The 20899-nt window shown below is 47.3% G+C and overlaps 6 protein-coding genes across 6 annotated transcripts; 4 read left to right on the plus strand and 2 right to left on the minus strand.

The window, feature by feature from the left end:
- Positions 1-302: 302 nt before the first annotated feature.
- On the plus strand, positions 303-1006 carry N7446_007928 (uncharacterized protein; the record flags this gene model as incomplete). The annotated part of the gene is made up of 3 exons (XM_058516673.1): positions 303-437; positions 518-878; positions 960-1006. The coding sequence occupies 3 exons, from the start codon at positions 303-305 to the stop codon at positions 1004-1006; spliced, it is 543 nt and encodes a 180-aa protein (XP_058370319.1).
- A 2607-nt stretch (positions 1007-3613) lies between these two features.
- N7446_007929 (uncharacterized protein) lies at positions 3614-4323 on the minus strand (the record flags this gene model as incomplete). The annotated part of the gene is made up of 2 exons (XM_058516674.1): positions 3614-4053; positions 4107-4323. The coding sequence occupies 2 exons, from the start codon at positions 4321-4323 to the stop codon at positions 3614-3616; spliced, it is 657 nt and encodes a 218-aa protein (XP_058370320.1).
- Positions 4324-6433: 2110 nt separating this feature from the next.
- Positions 6434-7945, plus strand: N7446_007930 (M4 family metallopeptidase; the record flags this gene model as incomplete). The annotated part of the gene is made up of 1 exon (XM_058516675.1): positions 6434-7945. The coding sequence occupies one exon, from the start codon at positions 6434-6436 to the stop codon at positions 7943-7945; it is 1512 nt and encodes a 503-aa protein (XP_058370321.1).
- A 95-nt stretch (positions 7946-8040) lies between these two features.
- Positions 8041-10050, plus strand: N7446_007931 (uncharacterized protein; the record flags this gene model as incomplete). The annotated part of the gene is made up of 1 exon (XM_058516676.1): positions 8041-10050. One exon carries the CDS (start codon positions 8041-8043, stop codon positions 10048-10050), a length of 2010 nt encoding a protein of 669 aa, XP_058370322.1.
- Positions 10051-16043: 5993 nt separating this feature from the next.
- Positions 16044-17072, minus strand: N7446_007932 (uncharacterized protein; the record flags this gene model as incomplete). Its single annotated transcript, XM_058516677.1, has 1 exon — positions 16044-17072. The coding sequence occupies one exon, from the start codon at positions 17070-17072 to the stop codon at positions 16044-16046; it is 1029 nt and encodes a 342-aa protein (XP_058370323.1).
- A 703-nt stretch (positions 17073-17775) lies between these two features.
- On the plus strand, positions 17776-19409 carry N7446_007933 (uncharacterized protein; the record flags this gene model as incomplete). Its single annotated transcript, XM_058516678.1, has 6 exons — positions 17776-18236; positions 18291-18516; positions 18563-18622; positions 18801-18959; positions 19012-19255; positions 19306-19409. 6 exons carry the CDS (start codon positions 17776-17778, stop codon positions 19407-19409), a joined length of 1254 nt encoding a protein of 417 aa, XP_058370324.1.
- Between the last annotated feature and the right edge of the window lie 1490 nt (positions 19410-20899).

Raw genomic sequence — 20899 nt, forward strand, 5'->3', positions numbered from 1 at the left:
GGTTTTAAAAGTCAAATTCCGGATCAAACCCGCGTTTTGGTGGGGCCTGGACGAGGCCGAGGCCTTGAGAGGCTTTTGGTTACAGCCACAGTTCTCACGGACTGTAACACATTGAACCGTCAAAACAGCAACAACACTTGCTGCTTTCTGCTGGTTCTTGGCAGGGTCTCCTCATTAAATAACGTTTCTGCTCCTCTTTTCCATTTCAAGCATGGTTGACTTCGACTTTTTCGACATGATACAATACCTTCGTTCATTGCAGACCAGAGATAATAGTGCGTCGGCGAACACACCTCATATTAATGAAGGCCCCTTCCTTGGTTATTCTCTTCTGGGTTTTAGGAGGCGTTACCACTGTGGTGGTCGCCTTGCGCATCTTCGCCAAGACGAGGATCGGTCGTTTAAAGGTGGATGACGCGACCATGATGATTGCCTGGGTAGGTCGACCATCGTATATCCGGCGTGTTCAACTTCCAATCCGTTTGGCTCACATCTGTCTTGTTTCTTTCTCCTGCAGGCCCTAACCATCATTGCATCTACCCTTATTGCCGTGCATTATGGCTATGGGCAGGATATTGGCCAATTTTCCTTCAACCCTGCCGTCCACGTATTCAAATTTTATACCATCGCTCAGGCATGTGTCATTGGCAGCAGTACTGCCGGCTGTGTGGCCTTTATTCTCTACCTTCAGGTCATCCTAGGTGGGGAGAAGAAACATAGAATTATTTTATTGACGCTCGCAATCTTGGAGGTGGCATTTAACGCCGTGTCCATTATCCTGATATTCACCAATTGCAAAGATCTGCAGCCGATCTGGAACAAAGACCTCCCTAATGAATGCCTCACCGGCCAAAAATGCTACGCTTACTTTCAGTCCGGTACGCCTATTTCTGCTTGCTTCTGCGAACAAAGGTTCCCAATTTACACGTTATATCTTACTGACTGCTCTCCATTATTAGCTTTCAACACTGCAGTCGATCTATACCTTGTCATAGTGCCGACATAGATCTTCTGGGGTCTCAACCTTCGGCTTGGGGTAAGAGTTAGTCTTATTGTGTTGATGAGCCTTGGGCTTTTGTAGGTGTCTTCGTGATATTCCCTGTGGCTCTGTTTGTCCTTCTAAAATAAATACTTGTACTAATTGGCTTCAGTGCAATGACAGCTTCTTTGGCCAAAACCGTCTTACTTAAGGACATTACCAGCCCTAATTTCACGGGGGCGACTTCCAACCTCGTACGCTGGGGTCTCGTTGAAAGCTATATAGTGATTATCACTGCCTCACTGCCATGTCTCCGATCACTCGTCGTTTCGTCCATTCAGCACATGACTAGCAGGCAGCAGCACACCGATTTCGACTTTATATGCTTTAATAGCGCTTCTAGTGAACAAGGCGATCGAAGCTCCATGAGCGAACCGTCTAGGCAGAGCCATTGTTAGGCGTTCCCTATATATGAGCCACGGGCGTAATACAGGAAAGCGACATGAAGATTATCACATGACGTTGTATGTTGATATATACCCCCTTCGGGGTCTAATATCCGCGCAGTTCAACAATATAGACAGCGAGCAAACTTTGTCGGAAACGAAACGAGTTCCGGTGCCTGCGAATATTAATAATATCTGATAGACATCCTTGCCATGCTATCCTTGTCTTGTTCTTGACCAACGAGTGACAGCGCGTTCCTGTTAAATCGACTAAGCACAACGAAAGAGGGTACCTCGTATTTAAATTGACAGCTCGGGTTGGACCAGGGTCGCAACCCTAGTCTTTATGATTTATGCTATCTGCTTTTGGGGGCTAAAGGGTCTTTTAAGTATGCCATTGTCTCCCGGGTTGCAATGGGAACCATGGTAGCATTTCCCAGGAGCAACGTAACGATACCCTTGAAGCCCACGGTATGTGTGTATGTTCTGTGAAATTATTTACCCTGACCCTAGCAGTGGTCGGAAATTTGCTCGCGTAACACAAAAGAACCTTAGGATCAAAAGTTCAAGCTCACATCGTTGAGCTATTGAAGGATCACTATTAGAATGGATGGTGAAGACGAGAATTCAGATACTAAGTTACCAACAGGCAGGAGTGCAACTCGACCCTGCATCCTTGTGGACACCAATACAACCGGAATACTTTGACCATTCACGGCGGACTTTACTATCAGTCCTCGAGCTTTACAAAGGGCTTTATAAACCGGTACAAGGCTTGCGAGGCGGTTTATTATGACCCTTACGAGGGAACAACATATCTTGTTGTATATTTGAGGTTGATTCATAGATAAAGATATCGCACATATTCTACTTATGATACTGTTGAGAAGCCGGGCCTATATCTCCGGTCTCGTTGTGGCTACCCAGGCCTTTGGAATAATGAAACTCTGGAAATCCAAAAGCGAACAGAACTAAGGCGCCAGATACATTAGGGAAAGGGCCAGGAGCGGAATAATTTTGGGGAAGTCGGAACGTGGACCCTACTTGTGCTCATGCCGACAAGGAATAGTTGGACTCTGAGTGAATTCAGCAGGCGATCAGCCAGGATATTCCGAAGTCATGGATTCATAAACATCTCTCTCAAGGTTTACGACATGCTGCAATCGCTTGATGGCTTTGCACGGCAGACTAACAGGAGCGGCAGGAGTTGTAGGAGGTGTAGCAGTCGTAGGAGTGACGGGAGCGGCATGAGTGGCTTGGCGTCGTAGCTCGGATCAAGTGAGGCGAGACCGCGACTATTAATCAAAATGTGCGTGTTACTCCTACGCGCTTATGCGTGTGATAGGTCTTACTTGATCCTATCTGGCTTTCCACTGTGGATCGCAGCGGTAACATAGTCTGTTAGGTACGTCGGTCAAGCAACCATAAAGTGCAGGGTTACGAGTGTAACAAAGTGGCATGCTTCTCATAATGTACCGGGGGATGTTGCGATTTCGCCACAAAGACAGCAAGTGATATCCCGTGGCTTTATGACATTTGTCAAAAGACAGTAGCCTACGAAATGGGTACAGAATGAACTTAAAATCACTAGCGATTATGAAATAGCTGATGTGCTCCGTACGCGTAACCGAAGTTCCTTGCGAGAAGGCTGCTGTGGCGCTAAATCTCTTGTACTAGACGCGTCGATCACTTTCTGCCTATGGGTGGAGAGATACTACTGTTCATCTTAGGTAAATATTAGGCTTGTTGACGACAACAAAATTTATTTGCGCACTATGCCAACGAGTATTTCTTCGTCAACCAACTTTCGGTGGAGGGTCAGATTGGCTGAGATCATATACAGATACGAAAATAAACTAAGCCAACAAAAATGGGGAATTATCAAGAGAAGTACGACTATGCTGATTTAATTTCCTGTTTCATCCTCCGCTCCAGTCCGATCGTGCTCCTATTCCATGACTAATCTCCGTTTCTTTAGCCATACAAGCGTAGCCTCCAATGCAGAACCGCCAAGTCTGTTTGAAGAACACTATACGAGGTTTTGGGAGGACCATGCTGCATTTCTTAGGACTTTAGCATAACTGAAGTAACTTGTCTTTGAAGACAGACTCGGGAAAGACGAAAAAATTATTTCTTCATGGCCCTTTTTACCGATAAAAGAGGGATTTTCCATTGTTAAAACTGATGGTCAGGTATTGACTGGAATACAGGAGCATCCAGCTACCGACGACGATCCTGAAATCGATACCACGAGCTCTGCCGAACTGGAAGCTTCGGATTGGCTGATGAGTGAAATCGAAGTGGAGGCTTGAATTAAAGTAGAAGACAAGCCCCTATCCGACGAAGAAGCTCCAGATTGGCTGGTGATGGGTGTCGTAGCAGAGGTTTGCCGCGAGACGGGAACTGTCGTTGCGCTACGCGAGGGACCAGTGTCCGTAACACTGCACTTGCTACCCACGTTAAACTCGTCATCCAGGGAGCAAGTGGCGGTAGCGCCTTGTTGATTTAGGAAAGAAACGGTGCCATCTTTCTTAACGTTGACCCATGCCACTTGCTGCCCGCCTATTGTGCCACATAGATCAAGCTTCAGCGTCTCGTTATTGATTTGGGTACCATTTACAGTGAAGCCTGGAAGATTTTCAATCCTTGATCATCTCAGCCCAGAGCATAATCAAACCTACTTGAACAATTTGTCCCATCGAGACGAGCGAAAGGTGACGAATAACCTGTACACCCATAATTACTCTCAGACCACATCATGCATTGGTCGTGGTTGTTAATAATAATCAGAGAGCCACCAAAAGCGACATCGGCGAAAAGGCAAAAAAGGGGCACATAGTCCAGGAACTGCATCTTCTTCGTGGTTGGTAGTATCAGTGGAGAAGCTTGAAGTTGCATGATGGATTTGCGAAGAATTTATAATGAGCGAACTTTGAGGGGACCGAACTTCATTCTCCTCAGTCCTCCTTTGGTTCTTGAGTCCTTGTGTTTGAGCACGTTCTTCTTCTGTTTGGAGCAGGATTACTGAGACTAGATGGTCAGGTTCTTGAGTGTATCAATCGGGGTTATCATTTAATAGGGAAGCTTAGCTGTAAGGTGTATATCAGTGGTTGCTGTGAGCCATCCCGGGCTGAAAACCTGTTTCGATAAAGTGATTCTATTGGGTTAAGTCTCAATTTTCGGAGGAGGACTCCTCATCTACTTAGTCCCCGCCATATGCTTTGGCCACAGCGATACCCAACAAAATGAATAAATAAACCGGCCATCACAGCGGTTCTTCTGAATTTAAGCACGCCATATTCAGAAGGGTGGCAGTGTCTTCCAGACTTGTTTAATCCTACGTGTTTTCACGAACTTTGTTACGACCAGGAAGAGATCAAGTATCAACTCGTGTCATTTGACGAAGTATCGAAGCTGAAGAGGGGAGAGGAAAGAGAAGAAAGGTCAGCAGGAAGAGAGAGCACAGATACACAGCAGGCAAACATCCCAAAACCCGCAAACAGATACCTCAGGCAAGCTATCCGCAGCCAGCAAGTCACAGCCGTCACAAACTTAATCTTTTCGTCTATTCTACGTTTTGCTATATATATACAAGTCTATCTAGTGCCCGTGAGCAAGATATCAATCCGTGGTCTAGAAGACCACAGAATTTCTTATTTGTATTCATTCTCTGCTTGATCGGGATACAACGGGTATACTGTTCCCAACACCTGATTCTTGAAGGATTTCGTAAATTGAGGGAATTGTCCAATCTTTGCGCACTGGGTGAGAGAGCGGCGAAGCCAAATGTGTTGACAAAGGTTGCGCGGCCCGCTAAACAATTGATCTGCGCTAAGGTCTTGGCGGTGGGGCCAGAGAAGAATGACGAATAGTGTATCTGTCAAGCCGAATTCGAGAACGACTGTAGTCTCTGGTTGAAGTCATTTCCTATTAGTATATAACCGATTGGCCTCAACTCAGTCCGGAACAGATCAAGGTCTTAACCACAGAAATGGGAAAGTGCAGGCCGTACTAAGTCGACCAACGCGGCCGCATGCAGCATGATCTGAGGTCTAGACAAACTCATTATAATTAAGCTTCTACCGCTCATCCAAAACCTAATTATCGCGTTTCATTATTTTAGTTAAACTTCTACCAGTCCACCCAAATCTTTGTAAACCTTAATTATCCAATCGTATGTTACAGTAATTACAACGCTTATTATCCGCCCAACTATTTCTGGAAATGGGGTTCAAAAATGGTTTCAGCAATGTCCTAGGCTGGACTCTTCGAGCCCCTCCAAACTATGGTTAATACGTTGAACTTATGTTCTATTAAAGTATAATTAAGCGCATATGTATAATGAAAGTGTGTTCTAGCCTGCTATACATGGAAAACCGGCTTGCAGTGCAATATATCCATTAAACTTCCCACATTATATTCTTAAGTGGGAAGGGCAGGGAGTAATTAAAAACAAACGTAGTTGCTAAATCCGTCAAATTAATCTAAAAACATCAAGATTATGCTATAAGGGCAATATCCGCAAACTCAAGCTCACACGGGAGCTGGATAGCCTCCTTGCCACCCCAGCTACAGAAAGCGGATTCAGCCTATGTAACATTAAACATGCGCCAGTTCATGGGTACATTAAATGGGATCCTTGTTCCGGAGTTACGAGGGAAGCGGTGGCTAAAATGCCATGGATATTGCGTTGCTGGTCATGGAACATAGAACAGTCTAGCCAGGGAATAGCCACGCAGTAAAACCATCACCCAGAGGCACCATGTTATGTAGATCATTTGACATATATAATGACTTGAAAATGACGTAAAGAAAAAGGATCAGGTGGTCATGTTACGATGTGATCTATATGTGCATCATCCTATATTAAAGGGATAGTCTTTTGAGCAGAAAAAGAAACAGTCTGAACTCCGGAATCATTTCAAAAAGTGATAATTCAACCATTACTATCTTTCTTCCTTAAGCCTTGCAGAAGGTATCTGCCAGTACATATTACCAGGAATTGAGCATGGCGCCTTTATGTAGCATTGTACCAGAATATGTGCTGGAGGGCATCATTGAAAAGGGGTTGGCACCACAGCACACTATCCATCGGTGCCAATCCACTCTTGAAAAAACAAACCAACTTCAAGATGTTCGTGAACGTCATAGGCAGAGTATCGCAGCGGCTCAGCCGCAAGAAAACTCTCAAGGTATTATTCCACCTTACATCCTTGAAACACTTGCACGGAATGCTGCGACAGAACAACAACGCAAGGCAGCCCGCCACACACTTGCATACAGTACTAAGCATCGAACAATGGCAGGGGGTGTACGTCAATTGAACCGTACAGTCTACGATGCGCAGAATTCACGTGATGATCATCCTCCCCGTGACAAAATTCTGATTTCAGAAGGTGGTGAACTTCTTCCGCAAGAGACTGATCCAAGCAACAATGCGAACGAGTGCTATGTTGGGCTTGGGAAGACTTATGAGTTCTACTTCAAATTCTTCCAGCGAAATTCCTTTGATAATAATGGTATCAAGCTCGATGGCTTCGTGCATGCTGGGGACCTCTATAACGCCTTCTACAACGGCGAAGAGCTAGTCTTTGGTGACGGAGACGGTGTTATCTTTGACGGCTTCACAGATGAGCTCGACGTTATCGGTCACGAGTTCAGCCATGGTGTTGTGGATTACGCAAGTCGACTTCCTTACGAATTCCAGAGTGGTGCTCTCAATGAGTCCCTTGCAGATGCCTTTGGAATTATGGTTAAACAATGGGGTGAAGGCACGCCTCAGACTGTTGACCAAGCCAACTGGCTTATTGGGGAGGGAATCTGGGCTCCAGGTGTCAATGGCAGGGCTCTCCGCGACATGAAGAATCCTGGAACAGCTTTTGATGATGATCGAGTGGGGAATGACCGTCAGCCTGCGCACTGGAAGGACTTCAAGAAACTTCTCAGAACTGAGGACTCCGGTGGTGTTCACATCAACTCTGGCATCCCAAATCGCGCTTTCTTCCTTGCTGCTACTAAAATTGGAGGATATGCTTGGGAAGGTGCTGGTCCTATCTGGTACCGCGCTCTGAGCAGTGGTAAGCTTCCCACAGATGGTAGAGCTAAATTCAAAGACTTCGCGGATCTTACGATTGAGAATGCTGGCGAGCATGTGGATAAGATCAGGGAAGCTTGGATACTTGTTGGATATCCATTTTCTGAGAAGAGAGATGATCAAACCACGACTCCGACAAGTCCATCTGGGAATCCTCCGACTGTCTTTCTCTCCATTGCCAATGATGGGTATTTTGTCGGTGGGGATCTTGAAGCAACTACCGACGCTGTTATAGCCCTTCTAGAAAGGCCTATTCACCAGCGTCAGGTCAGCATCCGGCCTCCTAAGCTCGAACCCACATATAAATACTCACACCCCGACGCATATATGGCACTACGGGAAGGCATTCGGACATATGAATATGCAATCCATTTCCTATTGGGGGGAGTATACGTTACAACCAGAAATGGAAGGTGGCGGAATTGATCAAAGCTGTGATTGAATTGCGCAATTTTGCGCTTCCAGGGAGGATAGACTATGTATATGAGAGATGGTATGTGTGGCCAGCTACAGATCCAAAAATGGTGGTAGACGTCCGCATTCCCGAAGAAAAGGCGACATTTACGAGAAGCGGATATTACCATTATGACTGGAACACGGGGCAAAGCAGAAAGGAAGGACTGCCGGAGGACGAGCCAATCTTGCTAAAGTGTATTCTTCCTTCTATTGTTTGGGAGCAGGTGGCTCCTGCCGCGGCATTCCTTGCTGCGAAGGGGGAGTTGCAAACACCCATCAATATGGATGATTGGGTCATCTCCGATCGAAAACCAAGTGCATTGCTGAGGACCAAACCAAAAGGATTGCTTGGCTCGGTGGAATTATCTTCTGACGGCGGGCAGCTGGTATCCAGCTCCATGGACACAGCACTGGTCTACCCAAACCAACGAACGCCTGCCGATAACGATCCCGTTTTGTGGGCTTTAGAGTCCGATTCTACGTTGTCATCCGAGACGAAGAAACTTTTGGAAAACGAAGTACGCCAGGAACTTCGGAAATTAGACCAAGCAACTTCTACTCAGTCATCGGTGAGGACAAAGACGGCAGGATCAAATTCCATGCTGTTTGATTGGATGTTTGCGCAAATATTCCCGTCCATCGGCCAGGATCGCGTGCCGCCGGTCGACACTGAGCAGGGAATACGCTGGCCCGACAGGAACCAACAAAAAAAGCAGTCCTGGGTTTTGAATGCAAGAGTGGCCACTGACGGAGAACCTCCTGACAAGAGCGAGCTCTCTGGGACCTTGTTCGAACTTTGGAATAAGGCCGAAGTGGACTCGGATACCGATGAAACACTGCCCCAAGTTAGGTCTGACTTCAACTCAGAAAGTGTTAGTCCTTCCACGTACGAGAGCAAGACGTCACAACAGGCTTCCATAAACCTATCTACTCAAAGTGAACGGAGAGCGTCGAATACTGCGAGCGATAATTCAAGGTCCAAGCAGATAATCACTTATATGTGGCCACTACTAAGGGGCTCTCGGACCGGACAATCAAAGTCTGCGGAGCCAATGTGGTCTCGTGAACCGGACGACTCAGAACCGGACGACCCAGAACCGAATGACCCAAAACCGGATGACCCAAAACAGCGCCACCTTAAACGGCAACCTCTGTTCCCAAGATGGCCTCGCGGCATTGGCTACCCTCTTACCCCTGAAGGCATGTTCACTCAGGAGCAGTATCTTGACACACTGAAACTTTGGCAGGCCCTCAAATTGAATGTCAATGTTAATGCCGGCGTAGGTGGTGGCGGTGTCGAGCTCGAGGGATGGTTTGCTCTGCTCAGGAACTGGTTCCATCCGACGAGATGGTTAAGCTTGTGGAGAGGCACAGCAAGAACAATTATTGTTCCATCATCTGAAGATCAAGCGGAAAGTCCTACCCTCCACGAAGATTTGACCGATCTAGACATGGAGCTTTTTGGAACGACGAAGTACTGGGGTGGCGATTCGAACTACCTCACCGTTATTACGTATGACGAGGAGGACAACGGCGCAATCTCGTTATATCAGGTGATGAGGAAAAATAATTTGGCCTCGCGTGTAGACCTCATAGCGTATATGGATGAGGTTCCTCAGAGGGTCCTGCGGATGACGAAGAAGAGGGTTAGCCCAAACCGAATCGACATATTGTACACCAGCAGTGGTCTTACTGTTCGCATGACAGGAGGGCAACCAGAACCTACGATTGTCGATGTCACGGACAATACGGGCGCTGCGTGGTGTGAGTCTGGATCAGGGTGGTCGTTTGCATTGAGACTTACTGAGTTGGCGAGTGGAGGACTTGCAGCGACTATCCCTCAGATACTTGCTTTTTGTCACCTTAGGGTGAGGAACCTAACGCGCTTAGAATCGTCTCCCGTGTTTGAGTTTGAACCACTTAGCATTCCGGAGCAGGAACGAGACGACCTGCGGAGAGGTGTGAAACTGGTGACGCAAGCTGAAGGATACGCTCATCAAGGCAACAACGTGAGGATTGCTGTTCTATTTCCAAAAGAAAATCCTTGGTCGGAGGAAGTGTTCTTTTGGGCTTGAATAGAGATTCTGTTATTGTCATTCGTGAAACCGTTCTGCTTGCGGTGTTTGAGCTGGTCATTTTCTTGTGGATCGAACAATGCATAATCAAAGCAACAGACGGCGGTAATTTGCGTGGTTCTTTTCTGAGCCTCTCCTGTATTTCCACTGCCTCTTTGAAAATCCAACAACTTCTAGATTCAGGATGGGGAGTGTGGCTCAAGCGCCGGTCGGGTCTCACCTTCTGTTTCGAACTCCTCTTATAACCGCTATGGTCATGGACAATACCCTCTTCAGTGGTTTCGATTTCACTAATATCTTCAGTTGGAGTTCTTGTTCCTTAGGTCAGATCGTTGCAATCACTCTTTGGTCCGGTTGCCAGCCGGTACATTTATTGGCTTAACGTAATTCACTAACGAGCTGCGCACACTACCGAGCTGCGCACCTACCGTAAAACGCGTCAATTAATTAGACCTTTCTTCTTCAACTACCCACCATGCCACCAATTCGTACTCAATCCTCTCGAAATTCAATTGAGCAGGAAGGTAGACAATTATTAGCTATTCAGGCTATTAAAAATCAATAAAATACCTCTATCCGCGAAGCAGCTCGCCGTTTTAATGTCCCGGAATCAACCCTACGTACGTACGCGTCTCCGCGGCATTGAAAATCACGTCGAAACCCGCGCCAACGGCCATAAAGTGACGCAAATTGAAGAGGATACGCTCCGGAATTGGGTACTCCACTCTATATATATGCTCATGGATCATACCAGGAACATCTTCGTGTGTTTGTAAAAGCCCGCCACTCTGCACGTATTTCACCAGGCTCTCCAGCTGATCGCGGTACAGCTTGTAGTGCTTCTTCCCATAAGGATCTGCCAACAATGTGGACCTAAGTCACAAGACCCTGGACAGCGCATCAGAGCATATACCATTTTCCAGGTGGGAGGTTCTCCAGACGCTTCTTTCTCGGCACAAATCTGTTGGTCTCGCTCTTGAAGCATGCGCTGAGTAGCAGAAGAATCACCACGTTTATCAGTAGCCCTGCGGCCTGCGGCAGATCCCTGTGTGATCTCCGTATAGTTGAAGGCAATACTCAGTTTCAGCTTCTTGCCAGCAAGAAAGAGATTTCCCTAATCATGGAGCTGTTTCTCTATAGAGGACCACTCGATATCAGTCCCGTCAAATCTTCAATTAATGCCCTTCTGCCGCGTAGCTGAAACGACAACAGAGGTGTCATCCAATTCCAGTTCCCGACGTGGATACTGTCGAATAAGGAGCTCCTTCAGCTTTGGCTGTAGAAAGAGCCTCCAGTAAAAACGAGGGGCTAGGACAAGGTCTTGTTCAGTATCTTTTACCACAGTCCTGTTATTGAGCGTAATCTTCCACTCAATTAAATAGTAAATGCAGGCTTGTGGTTCCTCATCATACGTCCGACCTTCCTCCCAATCGCCGAATTGGAGCAAGGGAAGTCTATCGCATTCCGCAGTATGTTCTTGCGAAGAAGTGGGAGCGATAGCAAATGTTAGGTGTGTGAACGTCGGAGGTAACCAGGTGTTGGTGCATATTGTAATGTATCGTCCTAGGTCTCCAACATTTCACTTTGTTAAACATCATGATTATCATGGCTAATGGGAAAACTGCGTCTCATGTCTCTGGGTTCACCGTAAAGATAGACTTCTGGTGAGTGACTATTAGTTGAGGCCTACGCCATCGGCTGCCGGAAAGGCTATTGTTCGCAAACTACAGAACCGTAGTCGAGATACTGTGTTGCAGACGTAAGTTGGTGATGACCCCTAAGCAAAAGAGACAAAAGAGACACCTCTCAATGATGATGGCTGGCGCAGAGAATCAATTCATGCTGTACAGGTTGAGTAAAAAGTCCGAAGTCGCCTGGCAAAAAGTCCGGCAACCAGTTGCTAGGCGACAATCCCGCATGATTTGCGAAGCCCCACAGCACATTTCCACGGAATTCCAAAAAAAGACACTCAGTATGGTAAGAATCTTGTAATATACATACCAAGATACAGTACTATACTGGGTGCCTTTTTTGGCGGCCATCAGTTTGACGCGGCCCGCTAAATAAATGATCTGCGCTAAGGCCTTGGCGGTGGGGCCAGAAAAGAGTGACGAAGAGTGTATCTGTCAAGCCGATTTTGAGAACGTCTATATTTTGAATGATTTGGATTGCGATCTGACAGCCAAGCGCTGTTTCAAATCTTCCGGGATACACTTCGCCACAGCCGGGATTGCCCCTATCACCGACTTGTACTTTGGGAACCGCTGTGCAACTTTTCCGAGAACCTGGTCTTGGGTAACCTGCGTTGATTGATCAATCTGTTCTGTGAGAAGGTGCAATAGTTGAATGCACTCTGTGAGAGAGGACCTTATTGCTCTTCGACCCAGTGCCATCGTTCCATGATCTGTAGCTTGAACTTGGGCTGCAATTGAGCGAATCCCTTCCCTGGCCAATTTGCGAAGTAGGCCACGTGCTGGTTTCCTGCAAAAGCGTAGAACATTCCGAAGATTGAGTTTGCGTTTTGGCTGCCACTGCATTCTGACATGTTGGCAGCCGAACGAACGAAGGGCTTGTCGTGGAACTCGGAGGGATGGGATTTTTATCGCAGTGCAAGGCTCCTTTGTAAACTCCGCCTTGCCAGAAGCTTCACGCCGCCCAAGAATCATCAGGGCCCGTTATTCTCAAGTGAGGAAGAGTTATAAAAATCTAGAGTTGACGGATCAAATTTGCTTTGCTGCCTTTTCTAGCAACCTAAGATGGACGACGGACTATTATAATGTGGCAAGATTTACCGCCGTACCATACGAAATGGCGAGAACAAGTGCATGCCACTTCAAGAGAATCTTGTTGACTAAAAGCGACTGAAGCGGCCCATGGTTATTGCTAAGCTTGAATTTTGGTTCAGTAGAGCTAACATGCCTTCCCATCATTTTTGTGGTAAATAAATAACATACGTTGATCAATTTCTTTTAGGTTTAATGTGTGGTCTTGTATGAGGGCTGAGTGTAAAGCGCAAATAAGGACATTCGGAGAAGGCATACCAGCTTAGTAAATATTCAGCATCCGTTGCGGTTTTTAAGATCATAGTCTGGCAAAACAGAACGAAATGATACGAAGGAGAGTATAAAAGCAAATGCAATGAGATATCGTTTAATCAGACTGAACCGCTAGGTAAAACCGTCTTCAAAGCCTACCACATAAATGTTCAAACTGGAGCATACATGTTCCCGATCCACTGGCTTCCCGTATCTATCATGACTGAAACAGCAGTGACTTAAATGCCTGCTACAAGTACTGAAAGTGTGACTCTTTGATAGCATCTTGGTTATTCCTGAATTCCTAGAGGAACTGACAGGAGAATAGCCTCTTGGGGTGCATCGACACATCTCATAAATCAACCGAGTTTCGCGGTACAGTTCGCCCAGTTCCGATATTAGGCCCGTGCCCGTGTTCCTCACGGGGCATCATCTATAACGCAGAGCAGCCCCCATCTCTCCAAAGACCAAAGGCAGATTCTGCCTTTCCATACCCATCACATATAGATGACCAGGCACCCCAAGTCCCGGTTATACGACACTCAGCATTTGAAGTATCGCGGCCAATGGTGGATCTGGAGTTTAGCCGACAAAGTGAGGATGGAAATTTATTGACTTACCCCAACACGTTTCCTACGACACAAAACTGCAACCACGGATCCTACGAGGATATCCCAGTATCCTGGAAATTTTTTTCAAGGCATGAAGATACGGGGCCAGCCACTATGCAACTCCTACGGGACAGCTGGAAAATATTCAAAAATATGAGTCTCCAGGATTGGGCTCATGACGTGTTGGATATGCCATCGACCAAGGTCAGGGTTTTCAGGCTATATTACAGCAGACTAGCATTTTACTGTTTTCTTTCCTCCGTCAAGTTCCTAAGGAGATCGCCAAGTACGATTCTATGACATCGGTACGGACTCTCTATTGATTCTCTGTCTCGCCCCATCCAGGCTAAATACAGTAGGCTATTCGAACCCACGACAGTTTCCTTTATGTTACTCTCCGGCATAGTCTCACCTACGCTAAGTGTGGCAACCCGTACCGGGCCTTGACACTTGATACATCGCCTATCACGACACCAGTTAAGGATTTACTGTCAAACCCCGCGAAGGATATCATCTGTCAGTTCGCAGTACTCGAAACTCGCTACAAGCGTTATTGCCGAGGCTCTGACCTTGCGGATGGGCGCTATATCCAAATTGCCACCCCGCTACTGACTCTTGTCACGATCAGTCTCCAGTCAATGGCTCGAGAATAATCACTCGCGAAATACTACATGTCTTACACACGAAGACTTGGTACATCGAAGGGTTGTAAAAGAATTGCATGCTAGTGGTCTAGAGATATATGTACTAAGATATATATAATGATCATAGATTATATACTGTTGAGATTCATGGCTTCTCCAGGCATGAAATGCCTGCTCCGCCAGCATGAATCTAGTGATCAGCATTGAACCTACCATGTATAGCATAATTCAGGAGAAATGCTCTCCACTAAATAGGATCTCTCTTTCATTGAAAAGAGATCAGACCTAAACAACCTCGTTGGCCTTGACGTACATGTTTCCCAGTAAATTCATCGTGTAATTTCAACATATAAGGTAAAACTAGGAAAAAGTAAGATTTGATCTGTAGTAAAATAGGCTAGAAAGGAAGTTACATTCAATTTAAGAAGAGCTGAAACCCTTTCTTTCATTAATAGACCCCGTGACTATTATTCACTAGCATTATTAAGGTTATAGGAGTCGTCAATAGTGCTACGGTGGCGTCTTTGGAAGTAGTTAAAGGTACGCCGTAAAGGTACAAAATGCCGTACCCCAACAAAACATCTTTAATTTTCAATCGCCATTTTCTCGAGAACTAAGGGGCTGCACATGCTCCGAAGCAAATGGGAGATAAATTGGACAGTCTATTATAACCTCTTAAAACTTCAGGCCGATCGGAGTTCATTGAACCTCAGGAGTCAGGGTGGCCCCACTTTCTATGTCCTATAGTGAAGGGAAGGCCCGAACCTGGAGTCAGCCCTGGCTCCAGCACCCCCTCTCTTGGGATAGGGATCTAGTAATAATAATAATAATAATAATAATTCCCGGTGTGGGGCTAGGGGTGTCGAAACTGATGGATCGTCACTGTACTACTGTGTTCTGGGGTGCGTCTCTCAGAGGTGAATTACGTTACCCATCTGCGGAGAAACTTAACCACGGGTGTCGTGTCAGCATGCTCGGTAATGAAACATCGTGTCCACATGTAATAATTAAACGCGATGAGACTCCATCACACTAGCATACGATCCTGGTGACATCTTTCCATCTGCTGTCGTCCTCGTTGTATGTTTCCCACCTTGTTCTCTAGATATTCCTCGCTGTTGTGTTCTCTAGCAAGTGGCCGAGATTCTTTCGTCGCAAACACAAGACTCAAACCGCTGTCCATGTCTTAGCCCTCTTCATTACTCTTCCCCTTTCCCACCCATGCATCCGTTCATTACTCATCATCTGCTCCGCCGCGAGTTCGAAGCCGGCACCCCTTCTGGTGAATTCTCCACCCAGTGGACGCAACCGAGCGATGTCTTTTCTGTACTCACTCATCCAAGTTCGAACTCGACGAGTATCTGTTGACAGTCACTCGTCTACGGGTCCCTTTCAAGATTGTGGAAGACCCTTCTCTCCAAGTCGACTCAATATGGTCCACATCTTAGGTTGCTGATCCCGCCAGATAATACAGGAGGAGCCTAACCACAACGCCATACAATAGGGTTTATTTATATTTAAGAATTGCCTATGTAATAGAGCAACTAACCGTAGTATAGTTGGCCAAACACCGTAACCAGGCACCGAGCGCAAAGGCAACCCAACCCATCAGGGGACAAAGTCCATTAAGTCAACATCAACAACCTTTTACCCCAAAAATGGGATCCAGCTAATCGGAACAGCGCAGAATAGTCCTTTGCTAGTCAGGGGCTTCGTAACGTCAACAACTCATAGCCTGCAAATCGTTCTTGTTTAAACCTCCATGTCTCCACAAGGTTATTGACAAGGTGCAAGAGCCCCACAAAGCCCACCAACATAATCGCGATGAGCGGTCCAAGGATGGAAAAGACAGTAAAGCCATACGAAGCTCTCTGGAATGGCAGGCTGTCACCTAGGCGCGTGGTAGCTAGTCCAACCTGCATCGCCGTCAACACCAACGCGACATAGATAGTCATCGCGGTGAGAGGCGTGAGATAGTCACGGAAAAGCTCGCCGTACGTTTGATAGGGGAATTGATAACCTCGTAACACATTTCCGCAACGGCAAGCGTAGATTTTGTTAAGCCGGGAAAGCCTAAGCTCGCCGAACAAGTATCGTGCATTGATATTTTTGGGATTAGCGGCTCCGTTTTCCAAGAGTTGCTGTACTAATATGACCCACTGCTCCCATGTGACTTTTTCTGGTATTAGATGATGTACCTGGGCAATCGCGAAATCACTCTCGTACTGGATCAGTGCAATGTAAGAAAACAAAAGTCCGAGACTATATTCGTATAGCTCTTTTCGCTGGCATAAATATTCCCCTCGCGCTGCCGCAGGATAACCATGCCCGGATAGACAAGGACACTGTTCCGCGCAGATCAGGTGAGAATCCCAGAATTGATGATCCAGGAGGTATCGCGGGATCGGTTTCAGATGAATGCGCCGAGAGCTTTCCCAGACCAGGTGCATGTTGATTCTCTCATCTGGGACAATTTCTCTTGACGTTGCAGCCTGATAGTTCAAAGGCCTGGGCGGCATGGGTCGCCCAGCCAACCATAGGAATTTGTCAATATTATTAAGATGTTTACAGGAGAGGTCCTTTTGTAAAAAACCGCAGATGTTTGCGGTAGGACTGCTGACTGTTTGGTGCTCATCACGAGCGGAAGCAGGCAGAAGCAGAGTATCAGTGGGGTCCAAATCGGCTTCCTTTGAACCGAGGACTTCCGCACTGAATGGTGCCTTTCTAGGCATGATTTGGGTAGGGTATTGTACTGAATTGGAGTTCATGCGGTCGCGACTTGAAGTTGACAATAATCAAGTGCACCAACCGAAGGAATGTTCCAGCCAGATACACATTTCAGTCATCATGAAAAACAAAGGGTTTTAAATGTTGAGTGTCTGGTAAGAACAGGCAGTGGCATGACCTCGGGGAGCTGTTGGGGTAGGGGCACTGAGAGTCGTCATAGAGACTGGCTAGAATCTTCCGTTTGCGGCGCCAGTGCATCGGCTCAAAAACTCAAAAACTCAAAGCTAGATTTCACTACTTCAAGAGCTCAGCACGGCCAGGTATAGGCAGCGCTTGATGATGCAAAGCTGACATAAAAGATTCGATTAAACACCGTTCTTAACTGGAAAGTTCGTCAGAACGAGTCTCACTTCTCAACCAGCTTCCCACTGTTCGGCACGAGGGACATAAACGAAACCAGAGAGATACCGACGCATGAATTGACTCATGTTCCCAGCGACTGAAGAAATCGACAATTAAGTGACATAACGGGAGAGTCGAGCCTGTTGCGTGGTCACACGATTGGACCCGGCTCGCGTCTGCGTTAAAAGTGATAGACTGGATCTGGGACCCGGCCACCGGACTGGGCATATTGACATTTGATATCGGCTTCGTTGGATCCGTTCTCAAAACCCCCATGACACAACATCCCTTCCTTCGTACGTCGCAATGCCGTCCAGCGTCTTGGCAGGCTTGTTGAAGCTAGTCGTTACGGCGACCATCGTCATCATGCTGACTGCCTTCCGCTTCATGCTGACTGCCTTCCGCTTCATGCTGACTGCCGTCCGCGCACGCCGGCGGCAACCGTTAGAGGCGCCCAAGCCCAAGAGCTTGACCTTTCGTATTGATGACATCCCAATCGATCACACCAAAGAACTAGTTCGCAATATCAGGTCTGTCGCCAAGCATGACCCGGTCTTGCGGGGAGCCGCTGCTACCATAGTCCATCACTCTGTGGCGCCAAAAGACAAGCGCTTCATCTGCGCTACCGTCTCTATCACCACTCCGCTATCTGGGGAGGACCTATGCGCCCGGCTACACCGAAGTGGAAAGTGCTACCCGTATAGCTACACCTGCAAATTCGACGGAATCACGCCACTCTACGAGGACGAGAAAGGCGCAGACATCGAGTACGTGCCATCTTTCGTTGGCCCACCTTGTCCTTGCTGACACCTTCCCCACAGCGTCATCGCAGTCACAGGCCTCGGAGGCCACGCTCTTGGCTCTTGGAAGTCCCGAAACAGCGACGAAGTTTGGCTACGCGACTTCCTACCTGGAGACATGCCCAATATCCGAGTGCTGCTCTACGGCTACGATACAACGCTCCCCGGCAGCCAGTCGAGACAGTCCATTGGAGACCTCGGGAGCGCCTTCCTGGAGCAGGTCACTGCCTTTCGCGCAAATGATGGTGTAAGCGGTCTCCCGTGGCGTCCAGATCAGGCTTAATACCAAATAGACTTCTCGCCGACCGACCATCCTCATTGGCCACAGCCTCGGCGGCCTACTGATCAAAGAGGTAAGACGCAACATCATCTCCGCAGCGGCACATCTGACTAGCCATTGTAGGCGCTTATCCGCGCTCGTAGACAACGAAGTAGTTGGGATTCCGATCTGTCCAACGCTTGTTTTGGACTGCTTTTTTTGGCGTGCCAAATCTCGGCCTGCGAAATGAACAGTTAAGAACGCTTGTCCAGGGCCAACCGAACAAGGCCTTAATTGACAGTCTGCTCGTGGACAACGACTCAGAGCCCTCACTCTTTCTCAAGAGAATTGCCGACCAGTTTTCCGAGAGCTGTAAGGGGCACTACCGAGTAGTGACGTTTTTCGAGCGCACCCTTAGTCCAACTTTAGAGGTCAGAAGCTCTGTTGGGGATATAATAACGAAAGACTAATACTCGTTTATAGCGCTCTAAAGATGGGAGATGGTGCAGAACTGGCCGCCGCTCTTTGCTGGTAACAGAAAAGTCGGCTACTAGCACTGGCCTAGTAGCAGTGGCCGACGAAGACAATATCCCCCTCAATACGGACCACTCAGGACTTGTGAAGTACAACTCCAGGAACCAAGGCGATTACCTAATCGTGAGGGAAAGACTCAGAAGACTCGCTAATGAAGCGAAGCTGGAGGTGCCTAAACGATTCGCTGAGCATAGTATGTTGCTCTATGCCGTGTCATTAGGACCTACTAGACTTTGATTCAAGCTCGCGGGCTGATTAAAGAAATACTTAGGTCCATCACCGACTCCATCACCGAACTCCCCGAACCCCCCTGTTCGGGTTGGGGTGTCCTACGCTCTGCTTGTTAATGATGAAGAAGCCCTGACCGTTTTGAATCCTCAAGGAGAAGTGAGGCTAAAGCCTTGGGAAAATCCGGGTTCGCAGAAACAGCAATGGAAAGTCGAAACAGCTAGTTGTGGAAGTTATGGATTCAGGAACGTGTTCAACGGGGGATTGCTGGGTGTCAACCCGTTTGGGATTGTCGAGGCTAGTGGATCTAGGCTCAGGGAATGGGAAAGGTTCTCTTTGGTCCCTGTTATAGACGGGCATCGATTTATAGTCGATAAGTGGTGGGAAGTCGCGAACCAACCTCTCCTGCGGCCAGATTTGAGCGATTATCTAGTAGTCCAACGTGCCCCGTTCGTTGGCAGTCTCCCTTTTTTGCAGCTTCTTTGGCAACCCTGTTACCATTAAGATTGTTGACCTTCTTGATCGCGGCGCAGATATCAATTGAGGGACGAAGACGGTCAAACATCTCTTCACTTTGCCGAACGATCTAGGTCATGGGAGACAGGAGACCACAGTCCTTTGGTTTTTGCATGTAATGAAAAAGTTATACTGTACTCCACGGGTGCGGACGCCTGAACCGAGTAAGAAACTCAAATATTTATAAGGATTAAACGTAGAGACACTGGGAAATGTCAAGATAAGCATTCTTTTGTGGCTGGAAAGCGGAAAACTAAGATGTTCTGATAGGAAATGCTGGGGGATGGTAATTAAATATGTTTTTCTACCAAACTGCATGGGAGAGAGTGGAGTGGAGGTTCGACGGGCAGACAATCTGGTCAATTAGTTTTACAGTAGATTTCGAAAACAGATTGCCCCCAAGACACACACGCTTTCTTTCCCAACGCCCCACTAGAGAGCCAAGTCCGGATCGCCGAGTTTCAGAGTACCCTACAGCCAATCATACCGCCACACGCTCCCACAGGGGACTTTCTCTAGCCAAAGTCAGCTAAGCGCAATCGGAGTGGGGCGCTGGGAAAGAAAGCGCGTGTGTCTGGGGGGTAATCTGTTTTCGAAACCCACTGTAGGCCAACATTTATTCTCCACATACCCATTATACGACAGTGTGGAGCAAATTACCTTCATAGGCTTAGTTTTCTTTTGATCTTCCCAAAACCCCGGTAGATCTTGGACATAACGGTGCTTTCGTGGGAAGATATCTTTGATTGCCCCCTTGAATTGCAAAGCACAGACAGACAGGTTCTTGAGTACAAACAACAAGGAAAAGCAGGGCTTGACAGGGCCGTGATGGCCAGAAACTCGAAGTCATGGTTGCAAACTGCATCGTCGGACGGCTTGCCCTCGATAAAGGCGGTAATCCGTTTCTTTAGGGTGGGATCGCCTATGTTCTTAAATGAATTTTTGAATCCGGATGTGTTCCGAAATGCCCGGAGGAACTCGCCGAGCTGACCCTCTGGGTTAAACTCCTTTTCCATCACAGGAATAAGGTCTTCCTTCAGAGTACCATAATCGACTTCACTGTAGTCCCTGGCAAAACGGTCTTCAATTTTCG

Source organism: Penicillium canescens (assembly GCF_028828765.1).
Source record: "Penicillium canescens strain IBT 15451 chromosome Unknown utg000005l_segment0_segment0, whole genome shotgun sequence".
Lineage (NCBI taxonomy): Eukaryota > Fungi > Ascomycota > Eurotiomycetes > Eurotiales > Aspergillaceae > Penicillium > Penicillium canescens.